This window comes from Monodon monoceros, unplaced genomic scaffold, assembly GCF_005190385.1.
Source record: "Monodon monoceros isolate NGI ecotype Baffin Bay Population unplaced genomic scaffold, NGI_Narwhal_1 Super_Scaffold_13, whole genome shotgun sequence".
Taxonomy (NCBI): Eukaryota; Metazoa; Chordata; class Mammalia; order Artiodactyla; family Monodontidae; genus Monodon; species Monodon monoceros.
This window is the reverse complement of record NW_021703769.1, coordinates 14,302,462-14,317,759: the sequence shown is the minus strand read 5'-3', so window position 1 is coordinate 14,317,759 and position 15,298 is coordinate 14,302,462. Positions and strand designations below refer to the sequence as shown.

Below are 15,298 nucleotides of genomic sequence, written 5' to 3'. Positions count from 1 at the left end.
CCTGGAGCTGCCCACCTTGTCATCTCTTGGCACGCCTGCCAGGTGTCGTATTCCAGTGTCGCCTGAGACACCGGAAGGCTCTCCAATTTCTGGGAACGTCCCTATCCCCGACTCAGAGCAGAAGCAACACCAATAGTCAGGTTTTCTATATCCTTGGAGATGTTGGGAAAAGGGGGAGAGAGCTCAGATCTGGGAGGCAGACACGCTGGGCTTCTAATAACAACAAAGATAATAACAGTATCAAAGGCTAACATTTATTGAGCACCTACTATGTGCCAGGCACTGTCCTAACCACTTGACACATATGAAGCCTTTTTATCCTCAAGACTCTTTGAGGTAGGTTCTGCTATTTGCCTCGTTTGACACAGGAGGAAACTGAGGCCCAGAGAAGAGAGGTAACTTGCCCAAGGCCAGGTAGCCGGTAAGTGCTGTGGCTCCACGGTACACTGGCAAGGTGTCCTTGGACAGGTCCCAGCCACTTCTCTGGGGGGCTTTCTTTCTCCAACTGTTACCTGCAGGGCCCCACCTCAAGGTTTGTGTGATGACTAAGATGGTCTTTGTACAGGCCCAGCACACAGTAGGCGCTTAGTAAATGAACAGCCCTTCTTTCCTCTTAACTCTGATGGGGCATTCCTGGGCTGGCACTTCTGCAGCATCCTCCCCCCAGCGTCTCCCCTAAGCCAGGAGGGATCCACACCACCCTCTCTCCCTGTCTAACCCCAGAGCCACGCAGTGCCCGTTCTCGCTGCAGTTTTAATGATGTTGGTCATAATTCCCGCACTTCTGGGCAAAAGCTGCCCAACCCCCCCCGCCCCCCCAGGGGAGGGATGCCGTCGGGGAGTCCGCTGCCCGAACAAGGTCCCCCTCCTGTCTCGCCGCCCTGGGAGGGTTGGGGGAAGGGGGTGAGCAGGGGACGTGCTTTGTCCTGGGGTCCAGTTGGGTCCTGGGCTGCAGGGAGGGCGGGCTAGGAGGCCGGGGCCTCGCCTTCTGGGCGGTGGCCGGCGTAGAGGGCGGCCAGGGGCCGGAAGCGGGGACCCCAGCTGCTGAGATAGGCAAAGTCCTGCTCGGAGCCCGACGAGCCGCTGTGCAGCGAGCTGAGCGAGGCGGCTGGCGAGTCCGCGCCCTCGAAGGCGTAGGTCTGGAAGGCGTCGTAGGGCGGCACCGACAGGTCCCCGTCCGCCAGCGCCACCTTGCGGCTGATGAAGTCCCTGAACACCGAGAAGTCCGGCTCGGGGCTCGGCGGCCCCTGCGGCAGCGAGTGGTGCTCCGAAGGCAGACGGGCCTGCGGGGGGCTCCCCGGGCCCCCGCCCGGGCCCACGCCGCCGCCGCCGCCGCCGCCGTCGCCGCCGCCCTTGAGCTCGCCGAAGTCGTAGAGGCTTCGCAGTGCCGACATGTCGTAGGCTTCGGTGTCCTGCTCGCCGCCCCCCTCGTCGTTGTATTTGATGACGTTGTCCCGCATGTCCTCGTCCTCGTCCGAGCTCAGGTGGCTCTTGTGGTGGCGCCTGAGGGTGAGTATCAGCAGCACCAGCACTGCGCGGGAGACAGAAGGGGGCGCGTGAGGGCAGCGCCCCCCCAGGGCAGTCCGGGGACCACCCTTTCCCTCCTCCCCTGCAGAGCTGGCTCAGCCTAAATGCTCATGCAAATTTCCTAGATTTCTGTGCAACAATACCTTTCTCACAGTTAGACCGTAGCTGGCTATCTGGATAGGTAGTGAGCTGCCCATCTTGGGAGGTGTGCAAATCAAGCCTATGCCACCACTGGGGGTGGGGTGGGGACAGAGAGCAGTGTTAAGAGGTTTCATGGGTGTTGAGGGCTGGACCCAAACTCTGAGGTCTCCATCCTTAACTCTATGAAGAGATACATCCTCCTGAGGTCTCTGGGTGCTGGGGGGTGGCGATGGGAATGGGGCAGCTGAGGTCTGGGGGGAGTGAAATGTCCTTGACCCTGACCTCTCTTTCACCCTTGCCCTCCTCTGTCCACTCCAGAAGCCCTGATCACCCTATTCGCCCTCTGGGTCTCTGGTCCAGATATCTCCTGCAGGAGCCCTTCCCTGAGAGCTCAGGGCCGGGTTCAGGATATCACCTCCAAGCTCCCCTGATGAGGGGTTCCTCTCTATCACCCTGGTTCGGACCCTGGACCAGCATCAGCATCTCGTGGGAACTTATTAGAAATGCAAATTCTCAGGTCCTGTCCTAGATCTACTGGGTGGGGCCCAGCAGTCTGTTTCAATAAGGCCTGCAGGTAATGCCCAGGCAGCTCAGGTTTGAAAGTCACTGCTCATTCATAGCACAGGCCCTGCCATGTTAAGATGTCAGTCTCACCCCGCCTCAAAATACACACTGTGAACTGCCCTCCGGGACCTGGGGAACGTTCCCCTAGAGTGGTGCCTGGCATGCAGTAAGCAAGAGAACCATGCTTGTTGAATGAATGACTGAATGAAGAATTGGATGGAGACCTGGGTGATGCAAGGATGAGCAAATTTTTTTGGCTTTCTTCACTTGCCTTCCAGGACTCTGCATACTCTTCCTCCTCCCACCTCACTGATAACTCGTTCTCAACCTTATAAGCAAGCTTCTCTTCTCCTTTCCTCTCTGACTTCTTAACATCAGATGTCCCAGGACTCAGTCCTTGGTCTTTTTTCCACACCCCTTCTCTTGTCGCTTTCCTTGTCTCGTGGCTTTAAATTCCATTTAGAGGCTGACAACTCCCATATTGCAGCCTCCAGCCTGGACTTCTCCCCTGAAATCTAGATTGTACATCCAGTTTCCTCTCTAGCAAGTCCTCGGGGTTGACCAGGAGAATCTCAAACTTAATGTGTCCAAATTTGAAAGAATAATCTTTCCCCCTTCCCACCCTCAGTCTCCCAGTCTCAGCGATGGCAACCCCAACTTTCCAGTTATTCAGGGCTTTTTGTATCTTTCATTCACTGATGAATCCCAGTGCCTAGAATAATTTAGCACATGGGTGGGGGTACTCACTGGATGGATAAATTAGGAACCGATGAGCAAATGAGAGAATTAAATGGATAGGTGGGTGGATGGATGGACAGACATGTGTTGGGTATCCTCTCAGGCACTGGATTCTTCTTGCAGCTCCAAACAGCTCAGGCCAGGCCAGTGGGCAGAACCAGCTGCGAGGGCCATGGGGCAGGGTGCTGGCTCACGACCTAACAAGGTGGATCATGACCGGGAAGGAGGTGGGATCCAGGGACAGGTTGGGAGGGAGGAAAGGTGTCAGGAGAGAAGTGGGAAAGATGGATGGTCGGCTTCTGAAGCTGGAGGCCGGGAGCTGCGGAGGGGGATGCCCGTGAGAGCAGATGGTGGGAAGCGCGGGCGGCAGGAGACAGATGTGCCAGGCCTGATCAGTGATTCCGCCCGTCACCTTTAGAGCACTGATGTGCACTTTCTTCGTTTGTGGGCAATTAGGCAGAAATTTGTTTGCACTGCCTCGGAAAATGAAACCGCTGTAAAGTGCATCCTCTGGAAAAAGGGTTTCTGAGCCACGGGCTGGGGAGTGGAGAGGAGGGGGGGCCTCCCAGCTAGGAGGGGCCTGCCCAGGACCTCTGCAGGTCCCAGGGGTGGGTGGTGAGGTGTGGGAGGCAGCTGAATCTCCCAGGGAACTGAGCAAACCTGGGACCTGCCATCTGGCCCTTCCTTGAGTTCCTCCAGCTCTGGCTGTCGTCCAGTAGTCAGGACAGAGGTGAGGCCTTTCTGCTTTAACAGTGAGAGGCGGCATTGTGGCCACCTGAATCCAGTTTAGCTCCTGAAAAATTGACCTCTTCCCTGGGGGCACTCTGGGGGGTTCAGCTGGCTGCTGGTGGAACTGATACCCAAGTAGATTTTGCCCCCTCCCCAAGTGTCTTAAGATTTTACTCCAGCTGCCCCAAAGTTTTGCCCCCAGTTTAGATTCCTAGCAGGTGGGGTAGTTAAAGGAGCAGGGAACACAGGGTGAAAAGACCTGATTTCAAGTCAGAAGATTAACTGGGTCCCCTTTTGCAAGCCACTTAATGACTCTGAGCCTCAGTTTTGTCATCTCAAAAATGGGGATGATACATCTGGCTGAGAGGTTGTGAGGTTCACAAGAGCCCTTTTTTTACTAAAAGTACTACATAAAGACTAAAATAGGACAATAGACATGAGAGAATTTTAAAAAATAGGCTTGGTTTTTCAAAATTAGAGAGACTTTGGGCCATGTAGAGGGTTGGCCAGCATGAACTTAGTCTCAGCTGGGGGCTGACACCTTCTGGAGTTGGTGGTAGGGCTGCTCCGTACTTAGGAGACTTCTCGTAGGAGCTGCAGGTTAGAACCTGGACATCAATCAAGCCAGCCCTTCCTAGGATGGGGAGGGAAAGTGAGACCCCCATGGAGGCACCTCAGGAAGGACATCCAGGGCCCAAGGACGGGGGCCAGTCGGGCGGGGGGCTGGCTCTTGGTGGACTTACCGACCAGGATGAGGACACAGACCAAGAGGGCGATGAGGGCTCCGGGGCTGAGGGACGTGGCCACGACAAAGGCCGTGGTGTTGCAGGACTGGATGGCGCCGGAGCTGTCGCAGCCACAGATGCGGATGGTGAGCGTCCCCGTGCTGCTCAGCGTGGGCGGCCCACTGTCCACCACCAGGATGGGCAGGAAGAACACGTCCTGCTCCTGCCGGTTGAAGCCCATGTGCTGCGTGTGCACCGCGGCTGTATTGTCTGCTTCGAAGAAACGGAGTGGTATGTGACTTGGGTTCGGCCTCCCCCGTCCCAGTCACCTCCCAATTCCACCTCGGGATTTGCCTCACTCTGCCCCCAGCTACTGTCTCCCAGCTGACCCATGGGTCTATTCCCTGATCTCCTAAAATTCTGTTACCGACTCTCCCCAAATTCTGCCCCCAGCTGCCTGAAGGTCCTGTCCCCAGCCATAGAGCCCTCAATTCTGTCCTTAGCTGTCCTAAGCTTCTATTCCCAGCTGTCTCAAAATTCTGTTTTCAGCTATTCCAAGATTTTGTCCCCAGTGGTGCCAAGGTCCTGTCCCTGGCTATATCAAAGGATTTTTTTTTGCCTTTTGTCTCAACAGCCTTTTTTTCTCTCAGATTCCACCCCAGCTGCCCAATGCATCCTGATCCTGGGGTCCTGTGGTCCTTGGGTTGTGGCTTCCTGGGCACTGACAAGCTCTGGGTCATCAGAGAAGACTGGGAACACGGGCTGGCACCTGCCTTTGGCTGAGGCATCGTTCTGTCAGGAGTCTCTTTAAGAGCTGAGCCTGGAGGGCCGGGGGCATGCCCCTTGGGGCCTGCTGGGGATGCCCCAGGGTACCAAGGTCACCTCACCGGTCTCTTTCCTTTTGATGCACAATGGCCAGAGGGAACAGTGAACTCACATGAGTCATACTCGTCGCACTGCTTCGGCCTCGTGCTGGGAGTGCCAGTCAGGACTTGGGGGGTGGGTGTAGAGCACGGGCTCCCCCGCCCCGGTGACTCCTCCACACCTCTCCTGCATGGGCCAGGCCATCACTGACCCTCTGTCATTCTGGTGGCTGCCAACGCGGTAGTCGAGAAGTACTCAGAGCCCAGCTCCCTGCTGCTCCCATCCTTGACAGCCAGTTCCACAAAAGGGGTCCCGCTTCCCGCTGGCGGCCCAGGCCTCCCTCCTGAGTCCTTCTCTCTGCCCTCGCAGGCTTCAGGCTGGTCTCCCTGACCTCAGATTTTGACAGCCTGGGTCCCTTCCCCAGCTTTGCGGTCCCAGTTAACTCAGCCTCTTCCCCGCAGCCCCCAGTTCAGTGCACCTGCCTGGCCTTCCCCATCATGAACACAATGCAGGAAGAAGAGCCCTTGGAAGGGCCGACTTGTGACCTTGGGCACACCTGTGAAGTGGACTGGAGGTCCAGCTGAAACAAGACCGGTCATGGGTTAAAGCTCATGTGATGGGCACATAGGAGTTCATTGTGTTATTTTATCTACTTGTATACATCTTTGAAAATTTCCATTAAAATGTTAATAACTAAAAAAAAAAAAAAATGTTAATAACTAATGCTGAGTTGGTCATTTACTAGCTTGGGAAACTCATTTAGCTTCCCTGGATCTCAGTTTCCTCATCCGAAGTGGAGGAAAATAGCATCACGTAGGTGTGAGGATTAAAGAGTGTAATTAGCACATAACCCTTAGAACAGTTCCTAACACGTAGAAATGCTCCATGAATGCTGGTTGTTAATTTTTTCATGCCCCACCCCCACGTGCTACACCCCACGCCCGCGCTCTGTCTAGGCTGCCCTGCCTTTTTTCACTAAGTTCCTGCTAGCTGGAACACCCTCTCCACTTTCTTGCCTGGGCGAATTCCTCATCCGTCATGCTCCAGCTAAATGTCACCTCTTTTCTGTGGCCTCCTTTCTACGCTTCCCTGGGAAGGAAGGATTTATGGCTTCCCCCTCCCTGCTCTGACTGTGCAGGCGCCACGCACACCTCTGTTACAGCACTTGTCATGCTGTGTTAAGGTAGCGTGTGCCTGTCTCTTCCCTGGCACTGAGCCAGCCTTGAAGAATGATGCTTGAATGAACCACATCTTTTAGGGTAACTGGTGGTCCTGGGTCAGCTCCTCAAGCTCCGGCTTGAACTCTAGCCCTCCTGCCAAAGGGTGAGTCAACTCCAGCTGTGACAACATCTGCCTTCCCCTGGGAAAGAAAGGCTCAAGGGCAAGATGAGGAAAAGAAGGAATGGTGTGGGACTCCTTTGCATTGGCTGCATACTTCTCATGTATCGAGGACTGGGTAGATACTTTAAATACATAGAAATGTTTAATCCTCACAACCACCAAGAGTTGTAACACTATTCCCATTTTACAGACATGGAAGTTGAGGCTCAGAGAGAAGGGACTTGTCTGAATTTATCCCGTGAATTGGTGGCATAGCTACCTTTTCCAACCACCCATCGAATCATCCATCCATCCAATAAATCTTTATTGAGTAACTACTCTGTGCTCGGCACCATGCTGGCCATGGGGGGGGGGAATAATGGGGAGCTAAATTAACCATAGTCCTGGATCTGGCCTCATATTCTGATGCGAGAGACAAAGGTTAACCAAATAAACTCACAATTTAGTGTACAATTGCAAACGATGGTGAGTGCTAAGAAGGAAAAGTATAGGAAGAGCATCTAACAGAGGATCTGACCAGTCTGGGGGATCCTGGAGAACTTTTTGGAAGAAATGATATTATTGTGAGCCCTGAACAATGAATTCTAGGGGAGGGAATAGTCCGTGCAAAGGTCCTGAGGTTAGAAGAGGCATAGGAACTCAGGGAACTGAGAGCAGTCCTTTGCGGCTGGAGGGATAAGGATGATGACTAGAGCGAGTCAAGAAGAGGCTGGAGGGGGAGGCAGGGGCTCATAATAGAAAGTCTTAGAGGCCATGGTAAGGAATTGGGTTATTTTCTTAAAGGCAACAGGAGACCATCGATTGATGGGCAAAGAAGCAACCTAGTGACATACCATCCATCTATTCAATAGTGAATACTAATTAAACACCCTCTATAGGTCAGGATTACTCTAGGCCCTGAGGATACAGCAATGAACAAGACAGACATGGTCCCTGCCTTTGCTAAGCCTACCTTCTAAGCAAGGGAGCCTCTAATCTAAAATACAACAGTGGATGTGGAAGACCAGTTAGGAAGCTACTGTGTGTTCTAGATGTGAAATAAGAGTGGTAGTGGAGGCACAGAGAAGTGGACAGATTTGAAAAATGAGTGGATGGCTCTGACTCAGCCTCTAATTCCCAAGCAAGAACAGAGGAGAGGAGAGGACATATTTGTTTCTCAGGGTTGCTGTCTTTGGTCATGGAACCATATGTCTGGAGAGCTCTGGTTCCTGCTACTCTTTCACCCCATAAGAGGAAATCCCTGAGCATCATGCCTTTCCCTCTCAGCTGCCCTCCTGGGCAGCAGCTGGCTTCATTTGGGGAAGCCAGTGGCCACCCCAGGCCCCAACCCCACCCTTCTAGGCAGGATCTGCGCCCAGCACTGCATTCATCCATCTGGCCTGACATACATCAGTGTCAATCCTGGCTGCAAAAGCAATATTTATAAATCACGTTTCCAAACTGGCTACAAATTTGTACAAAGAAACAGATGGGTTGGGGTAGCCGTTTGTCAACTGGGATATTTATATGGTGAGGAGGAGGGGGCTTGGCACACCGTGGGAGGGGCCGGGGGACTGGAGGAGGAGCCCTTTCCTGGCAGTGCTGGCCTCAGCGCGCTGCTGCCGGCCTTGCTCCCAGGGCTTGTACGCAGCTGGTCACGCCGGATGGGAGCCCTGGTGGCCAACCCAGCCCCCAGCCCCCACCCCCTGTCAAAGAGAGGCAGTTGGGGCAGAACCTCAGGCCCCTTGGGTTGGAAAGATTGTGAACTTGGTGAGGTCAGTCCAGGGCTATTTGTGTCTCCGGCGCTCAGCTTGGGGTACCACTGCCATAGTGAGCAATCAGGGCAGCACTAGTCGTAAAGGTTGTTAAAATACTGAACTACTTCTAGAAAGGTTTAAATAGCCATGACTCTGAGTCCCCCAAGTCCTTCCCTGCTGCCTCAGCCTCTCCCTCAAGCACACCCCCAACTTTAACACGATCAAGTCACTAAGGGGTTCAAGCCTGGCTCAGCAGAGGCTCCATGGTCCTACTCCAGATTATTTATGATCAGGGTCCTTTCTGATTGATTATCTGAGCTGCACTGGTTGTTAAATATTTTTAATATTACTCCTGGAAATACAGATGGGTCTGGCTTCAGAAGCCACTGAGGGAAGGGGTGTCAAGGTCTTGGGGGTGATACCAGACCTGGAACAGGATCAGAAGGAACCCACATGATCTAGCCCCTAGTACCTCTCTGACTGCATCTCCTCCAGTCCTGTCACTCACTCACCCCAACTATGCAGGTCTTGAACGTCCCAAGCCTGTTCCCACCTCAGGGTCTTTGCACTTGCTGTTTCTTGCACTTGGATCATTCACCCCCTCACTTCCTTTAGATCCCTACTCACTATTGATTCCTTCAGAGAGGCCTTCCTAGATCACCTTATTTAAAACAGCTTCTACTCTTGCCTTGCTTTATTTCCTCCTGTTTTGTCTAACACGTTTTTGTTTATATGTTTTTCTCTGGCCACGCCGCGTGGCTTGCGGGATCTTAGGTCCCCGATCAGGGATCAAACCCGTGCCCCCTGCAGTGGAAGCTTGGAGTCCTAACTAGTGGACTGCCAGGGAATTCCCTAACACATACTTTTGAATACCTACTATGTGCCAGGCACCCAGGGTCCAGCACTGAATAGAACAAAGTCCAGACTCGTGAAGATTGCATTATTCCTCCCTGCCAGCCACTTATCAACCCCATCATAATATTCATTTGTTTAATTTCTGTTTCCCCTCTCTAGAATATAAACTCCATGAAGGCAGGGATTTTGTCTTGCATGCCGCTGCATTTTCGGGACCTAGAACAGTGCCTGACATGTAGGGACTGTATTTCAATAAATGGTCAACAAATAATTGCTGAATGAAGGAAATGCCGTGTTCTAGCTACTGACAATATACCTCTGTAACCCACGTCTCACTGGGACCACCTAGCTGCCTGGCCGGCATCTTCAGCCCCATTTTACAGCTGATGAAACTGAGGCAGGCATTAGGGTTGCATAGAAAGCCTTCAACTGAGCCTGGGCTGGGACCCAGGTCCCTCACTCCCAGTCCATTGACCACCCCGTCCCCCGGTCTACTCCTCGAAGGTTCAGACCTCAACTTCTCACTGAAGGGGAACTTGCAGGGGTGGGTCTCACAATGGGATCAGCTCAGGATGGGAGGGGCAGTTTGCTTTCAAGGTAGCAAGCAGGAAGGACATTGGAACTGAGATAGGCGTGGGTTTGAGTCCCAGCCTCACCACTGACTCCCTATATGACCCTGGGTAGGTCCCTTATCCTCTTGGAGTCTCATCACCTGCACAATGCGGGGAGGGGTAAGAAAACCACCTCCCAAGGTGACCGTGAGGATGTAAAGAGGAAATGCGAGTGGGATAAAGCACTTTGTAAACGGAGAGGTGGGAGTGTGTGCGTGTGGCTTATTCCAGTCTTCACTTAGATCAGGGGCTCTTTCCACCCTGGATGCTGGGCCACTGCCCCACTCCTCATGTATTCCCTCTCTATATCTTTCCATCTACCATTCTCTATCCTTGGGAAGCCCTCCTCCACTCAGCCAACCCACCTCCTGCTTGTTCTTCAGGGTCTGGCTCGCAGGCTGGGTAACATCTCCAGCTTGGCTCAGACCTTCCGTGTGATCTTGGACCCACCACTGGCCCTCTGGGCGCCTCTGTAATATGGGAAGGGGTTGGGGAGGCTAAGCCCCTCCCTCCATGGATCCTAGGATTTGGTTGTTCTGAGATAACTCACCTTGGATGTTGAGCAGAGAGAAATGAGGGCTGCTGGGAGCTTCAGGCACCAGGCGGAAGTAGAAGCGGTGCCCGCTCTGGGGCTCGTCTCTGTCTACCACACTGATGGTCTGGATGAGCTGAAGGGTGAGGAGGGGGCAGGGAGCTGAGGTGAGGCCAAGCCCACTCTGGGCTTGAGTAGAGGGTGTCCTGGCCAGTCCTGACAGCGACCCCCAGTCCCCAATCCTTCAGTGCTACCTGGCCTGGCTCGGCATCCTCACACACGTCTGCCTCGTAGGGTGTGGCCAGCTCTGGGGGATTGTCGTTCACATCCAGGATTCGGATCCTTAGGGATGCCCGGGATAGCTGGGCATGATTGTCTGTAACAAGAGCACAGCCGTAGGGTGGGAGGCATCAAGTGTGAGATTTAGACACCCCCTCCCCATCTACTGCTAGGACAAGAGTAGGCAGTGAGGTCACACTGAGAGATCTGTGGGTTGATCGAGCTCATACTAGGACCAGGACCAAGGATGTCTGGCTAACTGGGTCATCACCGCCATTAGATCACCGCTGTAACCATCGCCATTACTGTCACTATTGCCACCACCACCACTGCCATTAGCACTGGTACCACTGGCATCATCACCACAACCTCCATCACCATCACCAACACCGTCACCATCTCCACCATTACTACCTTCACCATCACCATTACTAGTACCACTACTACCATTAAACCATCACCACCATTAGCGTTATTATTGCCACCTCTACCGACGGAACTATCAGTACCACCATCACCGTCCTCACCACTATCACCATCACCAGTGCCATCACCACTCCTTTATCGTCACCATCACCATTAGAATTACCGCGGCCGCCACCACCACTGCACTGACTAATACCACCTTCCTCAGCTCTACCATCATCACAAACGCTAAGGCCATCACTCTCACCGCCCTTACCACCACCATCACCCCCCTGCGGCCACCATCATCAATATTACCACCATCACCACCAATCATTCACTGTCTCCACCATCTCCACCACAACTTCCCTTATCAGCCCCACCAGTACTACCATGACCCCCGCCATCATCACCCCCATCACTGTCACATCACCACCCCCCTCCCACCTCCAACAGCACTGCCATCAACACTGCCATCTCCATTCCATCACCGTGGAGGGCACAGATTTCTCCTGGAGTATCCATATCCATTATTTCAGGTATCCTTGCAGAAATCCTACGGTTTGGTACAATTTCTATCCCCATATTGCATAAGGGATACTAAAAAACATGCTAAAGTTTAAAGAATTGATCAGCTGACAATTAAAGCTGTCTCTGCTCTTTTAAGACCTGATCATGAGAGGGCAAGACAAGTCCACTGGAGGTGGGTCTTTGCCAAGGTCCTCAGCAAAGCCACAAAGTCCCCACTCCTCCAACTGCAATGTCTTTGAGGTCAAGGCCTCTGTTGTATTAATCCCTGGGTCCCCAGCATTGTGGGATGTGGCATAGAGCTGGTTCTAATAGATTTGTTGAATGAATGAATGAAGCCTGGAAACATTTAGACAGAAAGAGTCTTGAATTTCAGGCATGGCTCTGTCTCTGACACAGTGTTTGACCTTGGGTAAAACTTTTCCCGCTCTGGTATCAGTTTCCACACCTGGAAAATGAACAGCGCATAGAGATTAAGAGCAAGGACTTGGGAGCCAAGTGGTTCCAATCTCAACTCTGTCACTTATTAGCTGTGTGATCCATGCCAGGTCACTTGAGCTCTCTTTGCCTCAGTTTTCTTACCTACAAAATGGGGCTACTAGTAACAGGTTGGTTAAGAGGACAAATTGAGTTAATAGGTGCAAAGCACTTAAAACTGTGTACATAGCACATAAGTGTTACATAAGGATTTGTTAAATCAACAGATATCCTTGAATGACATTCAGTGACTCTAGGCTGTTGGGATACCTCATCCGAGAAGCACCCTGAATGCTGGCCCTTTATAGCCCCCCACCCAGACCCCTGAGTGTTCATTGGTGCCCTGTCCTTGGCTATCCTAGCCATGAGTTCATTACTGACATGTTCTACCCGCCAGTGAAATCAAGGACATCCCCTGGGAGAGGAAACTACCCGCTTCCAAGCAGTGACCTGATGGCTGGGTCTCTGACCCGGCTGACAGGGAGCTATTTTGGGGGCAGTCTGGAAGCTTCCAGGCAGCCAGGAATCCCATGAGTTTTGGGGGCAAGTCGGGGCTGGGCGGCTGCTTCCTTCTCTGGACTCAGGGCCCCACTGGATGCCGACTGCAGCTGCTCCTGTGTTGATAAAAAGAGAAATGGAGATTGGGAGGCAGGTGCAGCCACCTCCTGCAGGGGTCAGGGAAAGGAAGCGGGGGGAGGGGGGGAGTCCTTAATTAACTCAGCCCCCGACTCCCCTCTGGAGCTCCCCTTAGGCAGGGGCGCCTTATCTTCTCAGCTCACCCAGATCTGCTGCTTCTGCGATTAGTGGGGGATTTTCTGGGGGTGGGAGATGGGAGTCGTGACTGGGAATGTCGGGTGAGCTGTTATTTTTAAGAGTGTTTTGCCAGAGAACTTAAACAGCCAGCCGGTGGGTGCTTAGGAGGGGAGGTTGAGGTCCACTGTCAGGATCAGGCACCTCTCTCCCCACTGAGGCAGAAGGAGGGTAGGGGGTGGCCTGGGCCCCCTCCCCTGCAGCGGGTGGGGTGTGCAGGGCTGGAGGGAGAGACAGGGTCCTATGGGGCCATGTAGAAGGGGGACCTCAGAGTAGGATAAGATCCGCAGTGGGCAGACACTCTGCTGGAGGGTTGGGTCCACTGCTGGTGAGACCCCCATTATTGTAGCATTCCTCTAGGTTCTGCTGGGCCTCTCCTACCTCTTTTTTCCCCCCAGCTTTATTGAGATGTAATTGATATATAACACTGTGTAAGTTTAAGGTGTAAAATAAATGTAGATATTGCAATGTTTGTCACAATAAGATTAGTTAGAACATCCTTACCTTACCGTCTTGTTGTTGTCCTATCTCCTCCTTTCAAATGTCATGGATCACCTCTTGGGAAGGCCCTGAATCCTTTTTGGCATGAGGATTTGGCAGATCTGAGAGGTAGGGCAGCCGAGAGGTGTGCCTCTATGTCGCCAAAGTTGCCACCTACAGAGCTTATCCCAGAGACCCCTGAATTGGGGGCTGGTCTGGACCCCCCCCCCAGAGCTTGTGGTCCAGCCCTAAGTCAGCATCCTGTGCCCTTGACACCGTGGCAGTCTTCAGCTTGGCTATTAGAATCACCTGGGAAGCCTTTAAAATGTTCTAAGCCCAAGGCTTGGTCATTGATGTGTTTTGTGTTTTTTTTTGGCGGTTCGCGGGCCTCTCACTGTTGCGGCCCCTCCCGTTGCGGAGAACAGGCTCCGGACGCGCAGGGAACCCGTGTCCCCTGCATCGGCAGGCGGACTCTCAACCACTGCGCCACCAGGGAAGCCCGTTGACGGTTTGTTTAACAGCTCCAGGTGAATCTAATATGTATCAACAGCAAGTGTTGCAAACTACTGCCTAGGGGTGACTGGCAGGTGCTGGGGGAGGTCCAACCGGGCATCTCGCCTCTGATTGGCTTCCTCCAAACCCCTCCCGATCACAGTTAGCATCATTTGTAATAATTGATAATAATGCATAATTTTTACCAACTTCAATGTTTCTAGTATAAAATAAGAAATCCATCAATTAATTAACATTCCTCTTTGTGCAGGATTTTCCAGTTTATAACAAACTTTCTTATCTATGACATCATTGGATCCTCGAAACAACCCATAAAGGAGGTCTTGTTAAAACCATTTTTTTTTTTAATTTAATTTTTGGCCATGCCACACAGCTTGCAGGATCTTAGTTCCCCGACCAGGGATCGAACCCAGGCCCCGGCAGTGAAAGCACAGAGTCCTAACCACTGGACTGCCAGGGAATTCCCTAAATCCATTTTGTAGATGGAGAAACTGAGGCCCAGAAAGGGGCAAGACTTTGTCTAAAGCCACAGGCAAGTCAGTGGCAGAACTGAGGTTGGGTCCTAGGTCTCCCAACTCTTAAGTCCAGTGCGTGGTCTAGATGCAATGCCAGTGGGCCCTCCTGCTGCCTGAATATTTGTCCATCCAGACGCAGCTACTGCTCAGACCGAGGCCCAGGCTGACCTCACCCAATGCCCAGTGGCAGGTGCTGTGTCCAGGGGCTGGATCCCCCATGGGTCCCACGCCCCTCCCTTGGCATTTCAGTTCAGCTGACTGACATGCAAATTAGTTTAATTATTTCTTCTTCTAAAATAAATTATATTTTGCAGTAGCTGCAATATGTTGTGTCAGGCAAAATTACATTCAATATTTTTAAACTAATTGATGCAGCCTTGAGGAAGGCTGATTGACAACCCAGAGCTGAGCAGGCCCGCAGTCTTAACCGATTCCTAAATTAAAATTAAACGTGCTTCAGCCCGGTGCTTCCTCTCTGAGCTGGCTCACCGTTAACCCGGGGAGGTGGCAGGTATAGCCCTGGGGGGCCGAGGGGCAGAGGAGGGTGGGCAATTCCTTGGGTGCCTTGGGAAGAGAGCAGGCTTGGGTGGGAGAGCTGCTGTGCTGTGTGAGCAGGCCCCTTAACCTTCTTTGGGCCTCAGCATCCCTTACGTATAACAGACGGGGGATTGAGCCAGGCAATTTGAAACTGAGACTTCTGGTTTTTGCTGACTATTACAGTTTGAGCGCCTCCTTTGTACCAAGAACACAACATTGAACAAGACCAACACGGCCTCTTGGTCTAGCGGCAGGGACAGATATCACTCTAGACTGTGATAAAAGTAGAGAGAAAAAAGTCCAGGACCGTGAGAGTGTGAGGCAGGGGTGCCTACCCTGGTGGGGTGCAGGGATATTTGCCCTGGCATAGGTGACCTTTAGGCTGAGATCCA

The 15,298-nt window shown here is 52.8% G+C and overlaps 1 protein-coding gene across 2 annotated transcripts in view; it reads right to left on the bottom strand.

The window, feature by feature from the left end:
* Window positions 1-236: 236 nt before the first annotated feature.
* The window catches only part of CDH22 (cadherin 22), a 70,944-nt gene continuing 55,882 nt past the window's right edge, over window positions 237-15,298 (bottom strand). The window contains exons 8-11 of one of the 2 annotated variants that reach the window (XM_029221279.1): window positions 10,617-10,738; window positions 10,381-10,498; window positions 4,442-4,693; window positions 237-1,530 (exon numbers count right to left, since the gene is read on the bottom strand). In XM_029221279.1, the coding sequence (XP_029077112.1) occupies window positions 965-1,530; window positions 4,442-4,693; window positions 10,381-10,498; window positions 10,617-10,738 (1,058 nt within the window). In that variant the 3' untranslated portion in view covers window positions 237-964. Of the gene's footprint in view, window positions 1,531-4,441; window positions 4,697-10,380; window positions 10,499-10,616; window positions 10,739-15,298 lie in introns of both variants that reach the window. The other variant, XM_029221277.1, reaches the window with a different exon arrangement.